The sequence below is a fragment of the Hipposideros armiger genome, unplaced genomic scaffold, assembly GCF_001890085.2.
Source record: "Hipposideros armiger isolate ML-2016 unplaced genomic scaffold, ASM189008v1 scaffold_752, whole genome shotgun sequence".
In the NCBI taxonomy this organism is placed as follows: Eukaryota; Metazoa; Chordata; class Mammalia; order Chiroptera; family Hipposideridae; genus Hipposideros; species Hipposideros armiger.
In genome coordinates, this window is record NW_017732102.1 from 432,567 (window position 1) to 449,760 (window position 17,194).

The 17,194-nt window shown below is 41.7% G+C and overlaps 1 protein-coding gene across 1 annotated transcript in view; it reads left to right on the plus strand.

The window, feature by feature from the left end:
• Positions 1 to 344: 344 nt before the first annotated feature.
• Positions 345 to 17,194, plus strand: part of XRN2 (5'-3' exoribonuclease 2) — a 99,448-nt gene continuing 82,598 nt past the window's right edge. Inside the window, exons 1-3 of the mRNA XM_019628173.1 lie at positions 345 to 535; positions 16,443 to 16,570; positions 16,653 to 16,764. Coding sequence (XP_019483718.1) covers positions 461 to 535; positions 16,443 to 16,570; positions 16,653 to 16,764 — 315 coding nt within the window. The 5' untranslated portion in view covers positions 345 to 460. The remainder of the gene's footprint in view (positions 536 to 16,442; positions 16,571 to 16,652; positions 16,765 to 17,194) is intronic.

The following is a 17,194-nucleotide window of genomic DNA, read 5'->3' on the forward strand; positions in this document are numbered from 1 at the left end:
TCTACTCTGAATTGAGATGGGTGAGAAAAAGGTAACCAAGCCCGCTAGGAGGAGCTCCCCCCGAGGCCTGCGGAGCGCGGGGATTCCGCTCTAAGGGAGCCCGGCCCCTGGGGAAGAAAGATCCCAGGGGAGAAGCGGCGAAGGTGAGCTAGACCTCGGGATGCGGGGATGGCGCCACCAAGAGCGAGCGTACCTAACGACGCTGGCTGCAGTCCTTACCACACGCTACACCGCCTAACAACCAGTTCGGCCGCGCCTGGCCCCGCCCAGCCCGGTAGTGAGCTGTCTTAGCCCGTTTGAGCCTCTTCCCGGCTTCCCCGGCGGCGCTGCCGTGACATCACTTCCTGTCGCTGGTGCGCACGTGGGAGGAAGTGCCGGTGCCCGCGACCACCGCTCCTGCCTGTTTCTCAGGTTACGTTCTTCAGCGTGCCGGACTGCTCCCGCCAGCTGGAACGCCGCTATGGGAGTCCCGGCGTTCTTTCGCTGGCTCAGTCGCAAATACCCGTCCATCATTGTCAACTGCGTGGAAGAGAAGGTGAGGGGCAGAGTCTGGCGACTGCACGCTCGAAACTACGAGAGCCCCTGCGCGCCTAGGCCGCGGCCCTCCGGGCCAGCCGCCTGCTCCTGGGGCGCCGTGCTTGCGTCTAAGCCGCCCTGTCGGCCTCGCGGACAGTCGCGGACGGACACGCGGTTGGGCGCCGGCACTCGCATTCGGGGTTCTCGGACAGCGGCCTGGGCGGGGCTAGGGCCGAGCGAGATCTGAACCCCACCGAAGGCGCTCCTCCCCTGCCCGCTTTTTCCTGAACCGGAAGGCCCCGCCCACGGCTTTGTTTCCTCCGGACACCGAGCAGTTTGGGTTTCGAAAGAGGCTCGGAGGTTGGGCCACTCACGGCTGGTCCGCTTAGTTAGTTCGGGTAGCGCGGATGCTGATCCCAGCATTTAACAACCTTGTAAAGTAATTCCTGGCGGCAAATTTTTTGTTGTTTAGCAGGCCATACCTGAAAGGTTTTCTCATAATGTGAGAGCCCGTTTGTTGCTGTTAGATCCTACGGTGAGAGCAGCACTTTAAAACATCTAGGCCCTAGGGCAAGATAGAAGTCTGATCAGTGCTCCTTCCTCAAGGTGCCCCGACTGCTGGACAGCATGCTCGTTGAAATTTTCAGATACACTTGAACGACACTTTCCGTTGTTAGTTTGTTAATGTGTATGTAGACTTTTGGCCATGCTTGAGTTTTGTATTTATATTTTCCGTGATTCCGTCCAAGTTCGATTTTGAACTCTTAAGTAGAATTTATAGATCGAGAAGGATCAGGGGCACATCATGGCCCCCACCCCCTTCGTTTTTGAAGGAAATGCCCGTCTGTCACTGAACTGATTGCTTAGGTTGGTGAAGTATCGATTTTTGTTTAGCGCCTATCCAAGGAGGGAGGAACAGAAGGCCTTGTTTTGATGACATTCTCAGTAGTCCTTGCGTTTTTCTTAAAGAGAAACTGTTTAACTCAATGCTCGTTTCCTTTGTTTTTAAAACTTTTATCAAACTTTATTAACTTTACTTGAATCTCATCTCATTTTTACTCTTAAGAGATAATCACTTTTAACTGTTTTGTTTCTATCTCTAAATGTCATGCTTACACCAGATTCCTTGGTTTTGAATCAATCCGTTGAATTCTAGCCATGTTAAAAGAGGTTTTGGTCACTTATGCAGCCCTGCCTCCTCCTCCCCCTCCCTGTCCTCCTCATAATAGTAAGTCACATCTTTATTTCTTCTATTGGTAAACTTTGTAACTTTAAGTAATATGCTTTTATTTTTTTAAATTTCCTCTCATATATAAAACATTTGATTTTTCGCTTTCTGGGGTTAGGTATTACCTTTTCTAGCCCTGCTGCCCTTACTCTTCACCCCAAGCTTGTCAGCTGTACTTTTGTCCTGTTGGTATCCAATATTAAATTGTCAGGGCTTTGGCTATACAGGTTTGTTTTAAAAGGTGAAAAATCAAATAGTACTGTTGATTATTGTCATTGTGCAGACTCAGTTTATATGCTGTGATGCTGCTGCTTGTGCTACTTTTGTGTTTTTCTTGGTGTTACCTTTTTCTTTACGTGACTCTTCCTCCAAAACATATTTTATCAGGTATTCTTTCAAATCCTCTTTTCTTAGAGACTCCTTGAGGTCTTTATTTCTGTTGCTATCACACCTGGTTATCTAGGCATTTTGGAAAGCTGCTTGAGATTTTTGAAAATTCCTTTTCTCAGTTGAGGTACTGTTTTCTAATCATGATCTTTCTGGGCTTAAATCCTTCCTTGGTTTTTCTTCTCAGTTGAATTCTCAAGAGATGCTGTGTGAGATGTTAGTTTTCTGAGTCCATTCTATCCTGTACACATGAATAATCATTAGCTAGGCATACAGTTTGAATTTGAAAATTAGTTTCCTCAAAACTTTGAAAGCATTTTTTTTTTACTATTATCATGCAGTATTGTTGATGAGAAGTTGGATCTTAATATGATTTATTTATTGAACCAACACTTAGGTGGTATTTACCACATACTAGGCACTGTTCTAGGCATTTTACAATTATTAAATCCTTGTAACAACCACATGACATCATCATCATCATTATTATTATTATTGAGAAAACTAAAACACAGAGGGGTTAAGTAATGTTTTCAAGGTCACTTGGCTAATACATGTTAGAGCCAGTGTCAAATCCAGGAAGAAAATGCTCTTAATTTCTATGTTATGGTTTCATTCTTTTGTAGTTGATGTTTTTCTAATTTTTAAGAGACCTTTACCCTTGGTAGTGTAAGCTTTTATGATTTTGTACTTAGTGTAGATTTTTAAAGTTTAAATTCATTTTGATCAGTACTTGGCTGAGTCTCTGAGTTTGGAGACTTGTGTTCTTCAGTTCTAGGGAATGTTCTTTGATTATTTTATGTACATATTTTTTACCTCCTTTTTTTCTGCCCCCCTCTGAACGCTGGATACTGGTCCTCCTAGATTGATTTATTTTACTTTTCTCTCTCTGTTCTCTCCCCCCAAACCCACCTCTTTCCCTTTCCCAGCTTTATTGAGGTATAATTGACCTGCAATAAACTGCACATATTTAAAGTATAATTTAATACATTTGGTTTATATGTATATTCATGAAACCATTGCCACAGTCAAGATCATGAATATCACCTATAAAACATTCCTCCTGCCCCTTTGTTATTGCTCCCTAACACCTCTCCCTGCTACCTATTTTTAATCAACCACTGATTTATTTCTGATTCTACAGATAAGTTTTTATTTTCTACAATTTTATGTAAATGGAATTATACAATACTATTTTTTTAACTTCGCTCATTTTCATTCAATTATTTTGAAATTCATGTTGTTACATGTATCAATAGTTCATTTCTTTCTATTTTTGAATAGTATTCTATGTTGCACATACGCATATATCATTTCGTTTATTCACCAGATTGATGAACATTTGGATTGTTTCCCAGTTTTTGGCTATTTTTTTAAAAAAGCTTCTATGAACATTAGTGTACATCTTTGTGTGTACATGTTTTCATTGTTTTAGAGAAAATACGTAGGAATGAAATGATTGAATTGTATGGTAAGTGTGTGATTATTTAAAAACAAGAACTTGCCAGATTGTTTTCCGAAGTGGTTGTGCCATTTTACATTGCCCCTAGCAGTATATCAGTGTTCTAGTTGTTTCACTTCCTTGGCAACACTTAATATGGTTAGTCTTTTTAGTTTAGCCATTCCAGTGTAGTGTTGTGGCTTTAATTAGCATTTCTCTAGTAACAAATGATAATGAGCATCTTTTGGGATCCTTTTTTTCCTTCCATATATCTTCTTTTTTTAAGATTTTATTGGAGAATTGGGGGAGGGGAACTGCGTTGGGGAATCGGGGAAGGAGAACAGATAAGTTGCTGTCCTTTTGTCCTTCAGTCTAGTTGTGGAGGATGTCGCTTAACTGGCCCATGTTTGTATTATCATTGCCCTTTTCCTGGGTGAGGCGGTGGCTTGCCGGCCATTGGATGGCTGCTCACGGCATCTCACAGCGGCTCACAAAAGCTCATGCCCGCTGCTGACCAGCCCCGCTACAGCCTACACCGTCGCAGGTGACTCACCACAGCCCAGCTCCAGGTTGAGCTGTTCACCATTTTAGCTGTAGAGGATGCAGTGTTACTGGCCCTCATGTGGGATCTGAACCGGGGCCCTGCTGCTCAGAGCTGGCGTCCCAAGCCAACTCCTAACCAGTGGCGCCACTCGGCCGGCCCCCCATATATCTTCTTGAGTGAGGTGTCTCTTCAGATCCTTTGCCCATTGTATTTTTTTCCCCTATGTTCTTTCCCCAGTAAATCCTGGCTTCCATCCACCCACATTAAGCACTTCAAAATGGCTTGAGAATTTATTTAATGTCACTGCTTAATTACTTTATTAAATGCCACTGCTCCTAAATGTGAATATTTGCTTTTGATCCCATCTCTGACATCTTCCATAATGCCTTTATTGGAGAACCCAAACTCTTTTTCAAAAGAATACGAGTTTGCCACTGTGCACCCTATTTGTCATTCTGTGCCGTAAACATCAAATGGTACATTCCAAGATACATCAGAAGAACCCTTCTCTCTGACATCTCCCCTTTGATCTTATTGTTTGAAATACTATCATAGGAAGTTGTTGCTATAAACTAAGTATGGCCCTCTCCCAAATCCCTCCCTGGTGAGGGTTAACAAGATTTCAACTTGTTTAAAAATTAAATTTATTGGGACGACAATGGTTAGTAAAATTACATAGGTTGCAAGTGTACATTTCTATAATACATCATCTGTATATTGCATTGTGTGCTCGCCACCCAGATCCTTTGCCCAGTTCTTCTGATTCTACTGGGTTGAGTGTGTTTATGATCCTATTTTATCTCTTTTTTGGTTTTTTACTCTTAATTCATTCAACTATCAGTTTCTTCACTTGGTGTCCTTGGCTCATACAGTCTTCCATTCATTCATTCGTTTTCAAATATTGGAAAATGATTTAAACTCTCCTAAACTCTAAAGAACTGGAGCTTCTTGCGTTACACTGCTCCGCTCCTTATAGCCTCTATCCTCTGGTCTTGTCTATATGAGAGTTGAAATAAGGCAAGGTGTCACTTTGTTTGACCTAAGCTGGGAATGTGTTTGGTGGACACAACTTTTTTACTGTTCTGCTAATGTTTGTGAATGACCTCGAGAGAGCCACAAATACCGATTTGGGGGTTACAAAAAATTGTAGTGAGTAGGTGAATTCTCAAATCTGGAATTTGTGAATAATGAATATCAAGTGTATATGTACCACATAGGGTGCTTGGTGTGGATTAAATCAATGAATATACGTTAAGTGCTTCCAACAATGCCTTGCACAGAAGCACTTGATATTTCAGAATGTTATTTGGTAGGTTAATTTTCAGTAGTTTATCTGTCCAGGTAAAAGTGGGGTCAGCTCAGCTCAAGGTGCTGTGTTCAATTAGTTGCGGGTGGGTGTAGCCACCATCCTGTGGGGGAGCCGAACCAGCAGCCTTGTTGTTAAGAGCGAGAGCTCTATCCCCTGAGCCACCTGATGGCAGCTCAGCTTAAGGTGCTGAGTTCAGTCTTTAGTTAAGGATGGGCGCGTAGCCCACCATCTCGAACAGGCAGCCTTGTTTTTAGGAGCAGGTGCTCTGTCACCAGCTGAGCCATCCTGCCAAAAAGGCAGATATTTTTGCCAGAGGCAAAAAGTTAGATATTTTTGTATCTAGCTCTTAGTATCATTGGGTAGTGTAGAATTGTGCTATTTTCATGTAGTGAAATCCAGGTTTCCTACCCTGATTTTTTCTCTCACCCTTCTATTTCACTGAGTACTTTTTTTTTTTTTTATAGACAGTGCTCTGAGGGCAGGGAGGATAATAATAACCAGGGGTGGGGTGGGGAGTGTTGGTCTATGACCCTGCATTTTATTTTCTTCAATGTGATATATTTTTAAAGCTGGCTACTGTATTTTTTAGGCAGTTTTATTGAGATATGATTCACATACCATACAGTTCACCCATTTAAAGTCTATAATTCATTTTTTTTTTTATTTCCGTATATTCACAGATGTATGCAACCATCACCACAGTCAATTTGAGAACATTTTCATCACCTCAGAAAGAAACTTGTACGCTGTAGCTATCATTTCCTCTATCCTCTGTCCCCACTTTCTCCATTCCCTAAGCCATCATGAATCTACTTTCTGTCTCTATAGAGTTCCCTATTCTGACTTTCATATGAATGAAATCATATAGCGTAAGGGATTTTTTTGTCTGGCTTCTAGCACTTGAAAACATTTTGTTTTCATGGTTACATCTATGTTGTAGCCTGTATCAGCGCTTCTTTTTTTTTTTTTAATGACCAAATAATGTTTCATTATATGGATATACCACATTTTGTTTACCCATTTGTGTGTCCGTGAATATTTGGGTAGTTTGTACCTTTTGACTATTATGAATAATGCTGCTACATTTATGTACAAGTTTTGGTGTGGACATGTTCTCATTTTATTGGGTATATACCTGGGAATGGAATTGCTGGGTCACATGGGAATAACTATTTGTGTAATTATTGGAGGAATTGCCAGACTGTTTTCCAAAGTGACTGCAACATTTTACCTTCCCACTAGCAGTGTTTGAGGGTTCCAGTTTCTCCACATAATTGCTAACATTTGTTATCTGATGTTTTTATTTTAGCCATCCTAGTCCCCATGAAGGTAGTACCTCATTGTGGTTTTCATTTGCGTTTCTCTTATGGCTGATAATACTGAGCATCTTTTCATGTGCTTATTGGCTATTTGTATATAGTTTTTGGAGAAATGTCTTTTCAGATTCTTTACCTATTTTTAAATTGGGTTTTCTTTTTAGTATTGAATTGTAAGAGCTTTGTATATATGGAATACAAGTCCCTTATTAGATGCATGATTTACAAGGTTTTTGTTTTTTTTTCCCATTCTGGGTAATCTTTCCACTTTCTTGACAGTATCATTTGAAAAAAAGTTCTTAATTTTGATGAAGTCTAATTTATTTTTTTGTTGCTTGTGCTTTTGGTGTCATAACTAAGAATCCATTGCTAAATTTATGCCTGTGTTTTCTTCAAAAAGTTTTACAGTTTAAGCTTTTAAATTTAGGCATATGATCACCCATTTTGAATAAACTTTTACTTATGGTGTAAGGTTAGAGGTCAACTTTATTCTTTTGGTTGTGCTGCTCCAATTTTCCCAGTACCATTTGTTGAAAACTTCTTTCCTCATTGAATGGCCTTGGTAACCTTGTCAAAAATCAGTTGACCATAGTAGGCATATGGATTTATTTCTGGTCTTTCGGTTCTGTTCCATTGATCTATATGTTTATCCTTGTACCAATACCAACCACACTGTTTTGATTACTGTTGCTGTGGATTAAGTTTTGAAATTGGAAAGTATAAGTCTTCCTATTTAGTCTTCTTTTTCAGAATTATTTTGTCAGTTCTGACTCCCTTGCAATTCCACATGAGTTTTAGAATCAGCTTCAGAGTATAGGTTTTGCATTTTCTTGGTTTATTATTTTAATTATTTATTCCTGATTTTGGGATACTACTGTGAATGAAATTTCCTTAATTTTAGTTTTGGATTGTTCATTGCAAGAAATTAAATGGTTTTTTATATTGATCTTATATCCTGCAACCTTACGGAACTCATATTACTTCTAATAGATTTTTGTAGTGAATTGCTTAGGATTTTCTACATACAAGGTCATGTCAAGCAAAACAGAGATAGTTTTACTTCCGTATCCTTTCCAATATAGATCCCCCTTTCCATCCTCCCTCCCTCCCTTCTTTCCTTCCTTCCTTCCTTCCTTCCTTCCTTCCTTCCTTCCTTCCTTCCTTCTTCTCTTTTTGCTTAATTGCCCTGGCTAGAACCTCCACTATTAGAATAGAAATAACAAGAGTGGACGTTCCTGATCTTAAAGGGAAACCATCCACTATGTCATCATTAAGTATGATGTTAACTGTTTTTTTTGTTTGGTTGGTTGGTTTTTTGTAGGTGCCCTTTACATTGAGGAACTTCTCTTTATTCCTACTTGAGTGTTGTTGTTTTTTTTCTTAAATCATGAAAGGATGTTGGATTTTGTCAAATGCTTTTTCTACATCCATTGACATGGTCATGTGATTTTTGTTTTTCATTCTATTCATCGGTTGTATCATTTTAATTGTTTATTGGGTGTTAAACCAACTTTGCATCCCTAGGATAAATCCCATTTGGTCATAGTATATAATTCTTTTTATAATAGTGCTGGACTCACATTAGTATTTTGTTGAAGACTTTTATATTCACGTTTTGAAGAGATATTAATCTGTAGTTTTGTTTTCTTGTGACATCTTTGTCTGGTTTTAGTAGCAGGGTAATATTGTAATGTTGGCCTCATAAAATGTGTTGGAAGGTGTTTCTTCCTCTTCTGTTTTTTTGGAAGATTTGTGAAGAATTACTGTTAGTTCTTCCTTAGATATTTAGTAGAATTTAGTGGTGAAACCATCTAAGCCTGGACTTTTCTAAGTTGTGTAGCTTTTTGATTACCAATTCAGTCTTTTCATTTCTTACAGTTGTATTCAGATTATCTCTTGAGTCTGTAGTTTGTGTCTTTCTAGTAATTTGTCCATTTCATCTCTTATTTGTTGGTGTATTATTATTCACAGTATTTTTTTGTACTCTGTTTCTGTAAGGTTGGCAGTAATGTCCTCTTTTGTTTCTGATTCTAGTAATTGGAACCTTGTTCTTTGTCAGACTGACCAAAGGTTGGTCAACATTTTAAAAGAACCAGATTTTGGTTTCATAGACTTTTTTCTTTTTTTTATCATCTGTTTCATTCATTTCTGTTTTAATGTTTGTTGTTTCCTTCCTTCTGTTTGCTTTGGGTTTGGTTTGTTTTAATTGTTCTAGTGTCTTAAGGTAGAAAGTTAGGTTTAAGGGAAATCTTAGACACCAAGTTTTGTAATTTGGTGTCTGACTTCCAACTATAGAAACTCTCATTCCAGTGGGACCTAAGGCATGATTCATGATTTTTCTATTGCTGCTGTACAGTACTGTGCAGGCTTAAACAAAAATGCATCTATTTAGCTATTAGTAATAGTAGTAGTGTCTACCTCACGTTTGAGGAGTCAGAAAGCCTTATAAGTTTGACTGGAAGGGTAGGTTGATGTGAAATTCATTTGGGGGGTTTAATTTAAAACCTGTGGAGGTTTTTTTGGTTTTTTAAAAAATTTTTTTCTTAGTTTCAGGTGTACAAAGCAACATAATAGTTAGACATTTAAACCCCTCATAAGTGATAACCCATCCCCTCCAAGCTACTACCCCTCTGACATCTTGTATAGCTGTTACAATACCATTGACTATCTTCCCTGTGTTGTACTCCACATCCTATGAGTATATATATATACATATATATTAATTATAGTTGACATTCATTATTATTTTACTTCAGCTTTATGTGTATAGCTCATTGGTCAGGCATCTACACAGTCTGACATGATTCCCCCTGATAAGTTCAGTGCCCATCTGGCACCTTACATGATCTTTACAACATTGTTGATTATATTCCCCATAGTGTATTAACTACCAAGTTGTATTTTTTTTTTTAAGATTTTATTGGGGAATGGGGGGAGGAAACAGTGTTGGGGAATCAGGGAAGGGAACAGACAAGTTGCTGCCCTTTGTTCCTCAGTCCAGTGGTGCAGGACATCACCTCACTGGCCCATGCTGGCACTGCGATCTTGCGCTCTTCCCAGCTGAGGCAGATTGGTCGCCAGCCATTGGATGGCGGCTCACGGCAGCTCACGCCAGCTGCCAGCCGCTCACGCTGGCTGCCGGCCACGCACGGTAGCTTATGGCAACCCACTGCAGCCCCACTGCAGCCTACGCCGTTGCCGGCAACTCAAGGCAGCCCAGCCCCAGATTGAGCCACCGTTCACCATCTCAGCTGCAGAGGGCGCAGCTCCACTGGCCCATGTGGGATCCGAACCAGCGGCCCTGCTGCTCAGAGCTCGTGCTCCCAAGCCAACTCTCAACCAACAAGCCACCCGGCCGGCCTCCCAAGTTGTATTTCTTAATGCCTTCACTTTTTTCACCCTGCCCCCAATCCCATTCCCATCTATCACCCTGATCTAGTATCTATCTGGCACAATACCTAGTTATTACAGTATTATTTACTATGTTCCTTATGATATACCTTACATCTCCATGACAACTGTATAATAACCAATTCGTACTTCTTAATCCCTTCCCCTTTCACCCACCCTCCCATCTTAAAGAAGTCCCTTTAAGATTCCGTGTAATACTGGTTTGGTGGTGATGAACTCCATTAGCTTTTTGTCTGGGAAGCTCCTTATCTATCCTTCAGTTCTAAAGGACAGCCTTGCTGGGTAGAGTAATCTTGGTTGTATGTCGTTGTTTTTCATCACTTGGAATATTTCCTGCCACTCCCTTCTTGCCTGCAGTTTCTGTTGAGAAATCAGCTGATAGTCTTATGGGGGCTCCCTTGTAGGTAATTAACTGCTTTTCTCTTGCTGCTTTTAAGATTCTCTCTGTCTTTAACCTTTGGCATTTTAATTATGATATGTCTTGGTGTTGGCCTCTTTGGGTTTATCCTGTTTAGGACTCTCTGTACTTCCTAGTTTTGTATGTCAATTTCCTTCACCTTGTTAGGGAAGTTTTCTGTCATTATTTCTTCAAATAGGTTTTCAATTTCTTGCTCTCTCTTTTCTCCTTCTGGTACCATATGCTAATGTTGGTACGCTTGATATTGTCCGGAGGCCCCTTAAACTCTCCTCAGTTTTTTGGATTCTTTTTCTTTTTGCTGTTCTAGTTGGGTGTTTTCTGCTACCTTATCTTCTGCATCACTGGTTGGATCCACTGCTTCATCTAATCTGTTGATTTTCTGTAATATATTCTTCATTTCCGTTATTGTATGCTTTATTATTATTGACTGGTTCTTTTTTATGATTTCCATCTCCATTTTTATGCTTCCTATCTCTCTGTTGAATTTCTCCCTGAGATCATTGAACATTCTTATAACCAGTTTGGAACTCTGCATCTGATAGATTGCTTACCTCAATTTCGCTTAGTTTTTCTGGAGCTTTGTTCTGTTTTATTTGGGGCATGTTCCTTTGTCTCCCCATTTTGGCTGCCTCCTGTGTTTGTTTCTAAGTATTAGGTAGAGCTGCTATCTCTTCTGGTCTTAGTAGAGTGGCCTTATGTAGTAGGTGTGCTGTGGGGTTCAGTGGCACAGTCTTTCTGGTCACCTGAGCCATGTGCTGCAGGTGTGTCCCTTGTGTGGGTTGTGTGTGTGTTCCTCCTGTAGTTGAGCGTTGGTTGATAATTGCACATCGATGTGAGGGACTGACCCTTGGGCTCACTGGTTGTGAGGACTGGCCTTGACTACAGTGGAAGAATTGTTGTTCAGGGGCTGACTCTACAGAGCAGGATCTGCCTCAGCAGGACTCTGGTGTCTGCCCCATCTGCCTCTTGGGTGTGTCGTCCTTGGAGGCAGCTGGGTGATGCTCCAGCTTGTTTTGAAATTGGCCGCTGGGGGTGCGAGCCCCAGGACCACCTTGGAGGAGATCCGCTGTAGGTCAGCCACAGCCCATGCCCCAGCTGGGGACACCCAGCGGGAGCCAGAAAGAAATCCGCAGATGGCTGTTGCCCTTGCTATGCTTGAGAAGGCCAAGCTGCGAACCAAGGCTGGCTGCCACTAGTGCTGGCTTAGGGCTGCTCAGCCAGAGATACAGGACATGCTCAAGCCAGATGCTGCCTGTCTGGGTTCTGTGAACATTTGAGAGACCTTAGGAGAGTCTGCTGCTTGAGCCAAGGCAGGTGGTTTGCATGAAAAGCCACTGAAAGCAGCTTGGGTGTGCCCCAAAGTTGGATGGAGACAGGTTTCGAATCTCTGGGGCATGGGGAACAAACGGCAGAGTCTCAGATATGGCGGCGCCTGTGTTTGCATGCCTGGAAAGGGAGGGCTCAACAAAGAAACAGTGGCCTCTGCCAGCTCCCCAGTCCAGGAGAAAGCCACCTCTCCAACCTCTCCAGCCCCTGTCCCAAGCCAGACAAGTCAATTCCCCACCGTATTTCCCTGCCATCTCTCCAGCTGCTGACCCAGCGCTGGAGCTCAGAGCAAGTGATTCCATTGTTGGGTGAATCCACGCACAGTCCCTTTAAGAGGAGTACCTGGGAGTGCAGCTGCTCTTGGTCTGACTCAGTCACAATCTCTGCTGGCTTTCACAACCAAAAATTATGGGACTTCTCTCCCTGGCACTGAAACCCTGGGCTGGGATGGGGATCGATCTCTCGCTCTTCTAGGAGATGGGGGAGGGGAGACGCCCCCACAGCCAAAATAGCCCTCCCAATCTTTAATGGTCACATGTGGGTGTGGGACCAGCCGGTTCCATGTCTTTCCCCTTCCTATCACTCTGCAGGTGGCTTCTTCATCACGTTCTTAGTTGAAAGGCTTCAGTTCAGCTTGATTTTAGGAGATCCTCAATAATGGTTGTTTTGTAGATTAGTTGTTATTTTGATGTGGTGTGAGAGAAGGTAAACCCAGCGTTTACCTACTGCACCATATTGGTTGTCCCTGTGGAGTTTTTTTAATACAGACTCACTATTTTTATATTTGTACCATCTTGACTTTTTAAAGTACCTTCTTTATCTTGAATTCCTTGTCATATTTGTACACAAGTAGTATAATTTTCCACCTGCCTATTTGGGATATATCCTTATTTCCATGAAGTGAGGGAGGAGTGGTCTACCTGCTAGGCTGACAGCCTTGACTGCCAGCCTTCTGGGTAGACATGCTCCCTGCTCCTCTGGGGAACTGCACTGCCTGCGTTGCTGCACTGCACTTCATACTCAAGCACCCATGTTCCCCAGGAATGTCTATCACAAGTGGCCTTATCCACATGGAGTCCAAGGAGGATATGGAGAGAGCATAGTGCAAGCGTTGACCCACCTGGCGGTCCTCTGCGGGTGCTGATGGATCATCCAGAGGCTGTCCCTTCACCATTCTTTCTGCGACTGGAGCCCTCTCGTATTTTCCCACTTCCTAGCAGCAAAGCTCCTCTCTGTATGTTTTAGGCTGTGCACTCTATCTTGTCAGATCTACTAGTTCTCTACATTTTAGGCATCTCTCATAATTTCTCAGCCACAGAGGTTTCTGGTTTTCCAGCGCAATTACGCAGTTGTAGGTGTGTGTTTGTTTTCAGTCTTGTGGTAGAAAGGGAAGGCTGCAGTGTGTGCTCAGTTTATCATCTGAAAAACCCCCCAAATAGTGAAAAGTTATTTGAAATGAATTGATTTTAGGATTCAGAGTGGCTTTCCAGCTTCAGAATGGCTTTCCTTTTAGTTGCCCTTTGACTGATTCAAGATCTGTCTTTAACCCAGCTGGAGACACAGTGGCATTGTATTTGGCAGGGCTCTTGAGTAAGTTCCTTGGTTGAGAGCATCAAAATCTTCTCTTAAAGAATTTGTAAACTTACATGTATTGCGTGTGTGTATGTGTAACTTATGAAAGGAAAAAAAGTTCAGTTTTCTTACTGAGAATTCCTGAAGCTCTCTTCTTAAAATTAGGACCTAGTTCTTCTCCTTCTTCATGCTATACTTTGTAGATAGAAGTAGAAATCCTCATGCAGCTACACTTAACATTCACTGAAGAGCTGCAGTATGCCTAGTGCTGCACTAAGCACTGGGGCAGAGGTTAACAAGCCAGTGATCTCCAATTTTTATAAATAAAGGTTTATTGAAACCCAGCCATACCCATTCATGTCCATATTGTTATGGCCACTTTTACTCTACGAAAGCAGATATGAGTCGTAACTGAGATCATATGGCCAACAAGCCTAAGATACTTATTTTCTGGCTTCCTGGGAAGCACTAAGAAAGTAGGTCTTGATTCTCCTGAGTGTGGTGTCTGCTTGGTGTAGGAGAAAGGAAAATGTGGACTTTGGAGTGTAGAGGTTAGTTAGATGGAGAGGCAGGGAGTCATCAGTTTATCTTCTTTGATAGAACCTTTCTGAAAGTTGACGTCCTGCTTTCCTTGCCACTAATCCCATTCACTGCTTTTGATCAAGTCCCCTTTTCCCGATTCACACAGCATGTATGTGTAGAGCCCTGTCTTGTAGCTTCTACCCTGCTTTGCCCTTTTGATATCCTTTTCTTTCACTTGTAAATATGAATTGAAGCCCTGTCTGATTTCTTTTCCTCTCTGTCAAAGGTAACCACTGTCCTGAAATTAGTTTTTATCATTCCCTTGCTTTTCTCTATGCTTTCTTAGCGTATGTATTCATCCATGAACAATACCTAATATTGTTTGGTCTATTTTATAAGTTTTTATAAGTGATATGCTGTATATTTTATTCTGCAGCTTGCTTTTTTGGCTCAGCAATATATTTGTGATTATCCTGCTCTACTTCTTTGAATATCATTTGTATCTGGCATTCCAGTATATGAACATACCATAGTTTATTAATTCATTCAGTGAGCTCTTTTTTTCCTAATTAAGTTGACCTTTTATTTTTATTTTTTTTAAAGATTTTTATTGGGGAATTGGGGGATGGGAACAGTGCTGGGGAATTGGGGAAAGGGGAACAGACAAGTTGCAGTCCTTTTGTTCTTCAGTCTAGTTGTGGAGGACGTTGCTTCACTGGCCCAAGTTGGCACCATCATTGCGCTCTTCCCGGGTGAGGCAGATCAGTCGCCGGCTTCTGGACGGCCGCTCACGGCGGCTGCTGGCCGCTCACGCTGGCTGCTGGCTACACACGGTAGCCCATGGCAACCCACTGCCACAGGGGCTGCAGCCTACGCCGTCGCCGGCGACTCACGGCAGCCCAGCTCCAGGTTGAGCTGTTGTTCAGCATCTTAGCTGTAGAGGGCAGTGTCACTGGCTCATATGTGGGATCCGAACCGGGGCCCTCTGGCGTCCCAAGCCAGCTCTTAACCAACGCGCCACTCGGCCGGCCCTTGTTTTTATTTTTAACAATTTTATTGAGATATAATTTATATATCACAAAGTTCACCCATTTAAAGTATACAGTTCAGTGATTTTTAATATATGCAAAGTTGTATAACAATTACCATTATCTAATTTTAGAACATTTTCATCACTCCCAAAAGAAATATTGTGCCCATTTGTAGTCACTTCCTATCTCCCTCAACCTTCCCCTGCGCAGAGATTGAGGCTAATCTGTTTACATCTAGATTCGTCTTTTGAAACAAATGGGATCTTTTATGGTATTTTGTGACTAGCTTTCAGTTAGCAGGATGTTTGTGAGGTCCAACCATGATGTAGCATGTACATGATGAGCTTTTAAATTATTCAGATTTTTCTATTACAAATGATGCTTTGTATTTATTGGGCAACTGTTGTTTTTTAAATGTCTTCTAGTATTAGTAATAGTAAAAATCTGATCTCATATTCTTGTTATTTGCTGAAGCTCTGGAAGAAAAATACAAAGGTAATGTTCAAAACAGAAATAGAGGGCCTCCAGGAGTGAGTAAGGCATAGTCCTTATCTTTTTAAGAACTCACGGTGTAGTTGGGTTAGAATGACAAATTAGTTATAAAACCATGGAAATGCTTCAAGTGAATAAGCAAAATTCTGAGGACATGCAGAAGGAGGAGCAGTTAGTTTTGGGGGAGATGTGTAAAAAGTGTTATAAAATGAGTGACATTTGACGTCAGTCAAGACCCTGGAAAATTAATGATTTCAGGAAATGGTTATTGGCTAGGAGAAAGAAGGAGAAGCAGTGTGCAAAGGCATTGAGAGATTCAAGAGCCTTTTCCAGGAACTTAGCAAGATAGAGGGTGAGCCTGATGGATATTGTGGCAGGATAGGAGACTAGTAAGGGTCCAGGCTCATTGATGTGCACCTGCTATGGGATACATTGGAAAAATTAGGCAAGATTAAGCCACATTTGTATTTTAGAAAGAAAACTGACAGCATTGAGGGTGGGCTGGAGACAGGAGAGTCTAGAGGTGGGGCAGTCCATATAAAGACTCTTCCTATCTTTTAGGTGAGAGATGATACCCTGATGTTGATAATGGTCGTGGGAATGAGAGGAGATGAAGTCGAGAGGCATTTTTCTGATTCAATTGATAATGGGTGGTGAGGGAAAAGAATACTAAGATGAGTCCCATGGTTTCTCACTTGAACAACTAAATGATTTGAGAATTTGATAAATATTCCCCACAAGATTAATTTGTTGTGTTGGAAGCTATCACTTTCTATAGATGAAATATCTGCTTCGGTTTGCTTTAAGGAGTGAGATAACTTCTTATCTTATAATCCAATTCAGAAATGAAACAGGTTCATACTGAGCCTGGGATGTGTTAATTTTAGACTTGAACAATCAAACTACTACTAATTGTCACTTCCTCATAGCCAAAAGAATGCAATGGTGTAAAGATTCCTGTTGATGGCAGTAAACCTAATCCAAATGATGTGGAGTTTGATAATCTGTATTTGGATATGAATGGAATCATCCATCCCTGTACTCATCCTGAAGACAAGTACGTAACCCGTTTTTGTCACTGATACCACAGGTTACAGAGGAGTGCTGTATTATATTACATTGTTTGCTTGTTGTTGTAGACCAGCACCAAAAAACGAGGATGAAATGATGGTTTCAATTTTTGAGTATATTGACAGACTTTTCAATATTGTAAGACCAAGACGACTTCTCTACATGGCAATAGATGGAGTGGTAAGTGTTAAAATAATTAACTTAGAATCCTTCCTTTTTTTTTTTAAGATTTTATTAGGGAATTGGGGGAGGGGAACAGCGCTGGGGAATCAGGGAAGGGAAACAGACAAGTTGCTGTCCTTTTGTTGTTCAGTCTGGTTGTGGAGAACGTCACTTCACTGGCCCATGTTGGTGCCATCATTGCGCTCTTCCCTGCCGAGGTAGTCGCTCACTGGTCATTGGACAGCCGCTCACAGCGGCTCATATCAGCTCACGAAAGCACACGCCACTGCTGGCCAGCCCCACTGCAGCCTACGCCGTAGCCGGCGGCTCATGGCAGCCCAGCTCCAACTTGAGCTGTTGTTCACCATCTTAGCTGTAGAGGGCGCAGCGTCACTGGCCCTCATGTGGGATCTGAACCCAGGCCCTGCTGCTCAGAGCTGACGTCCTA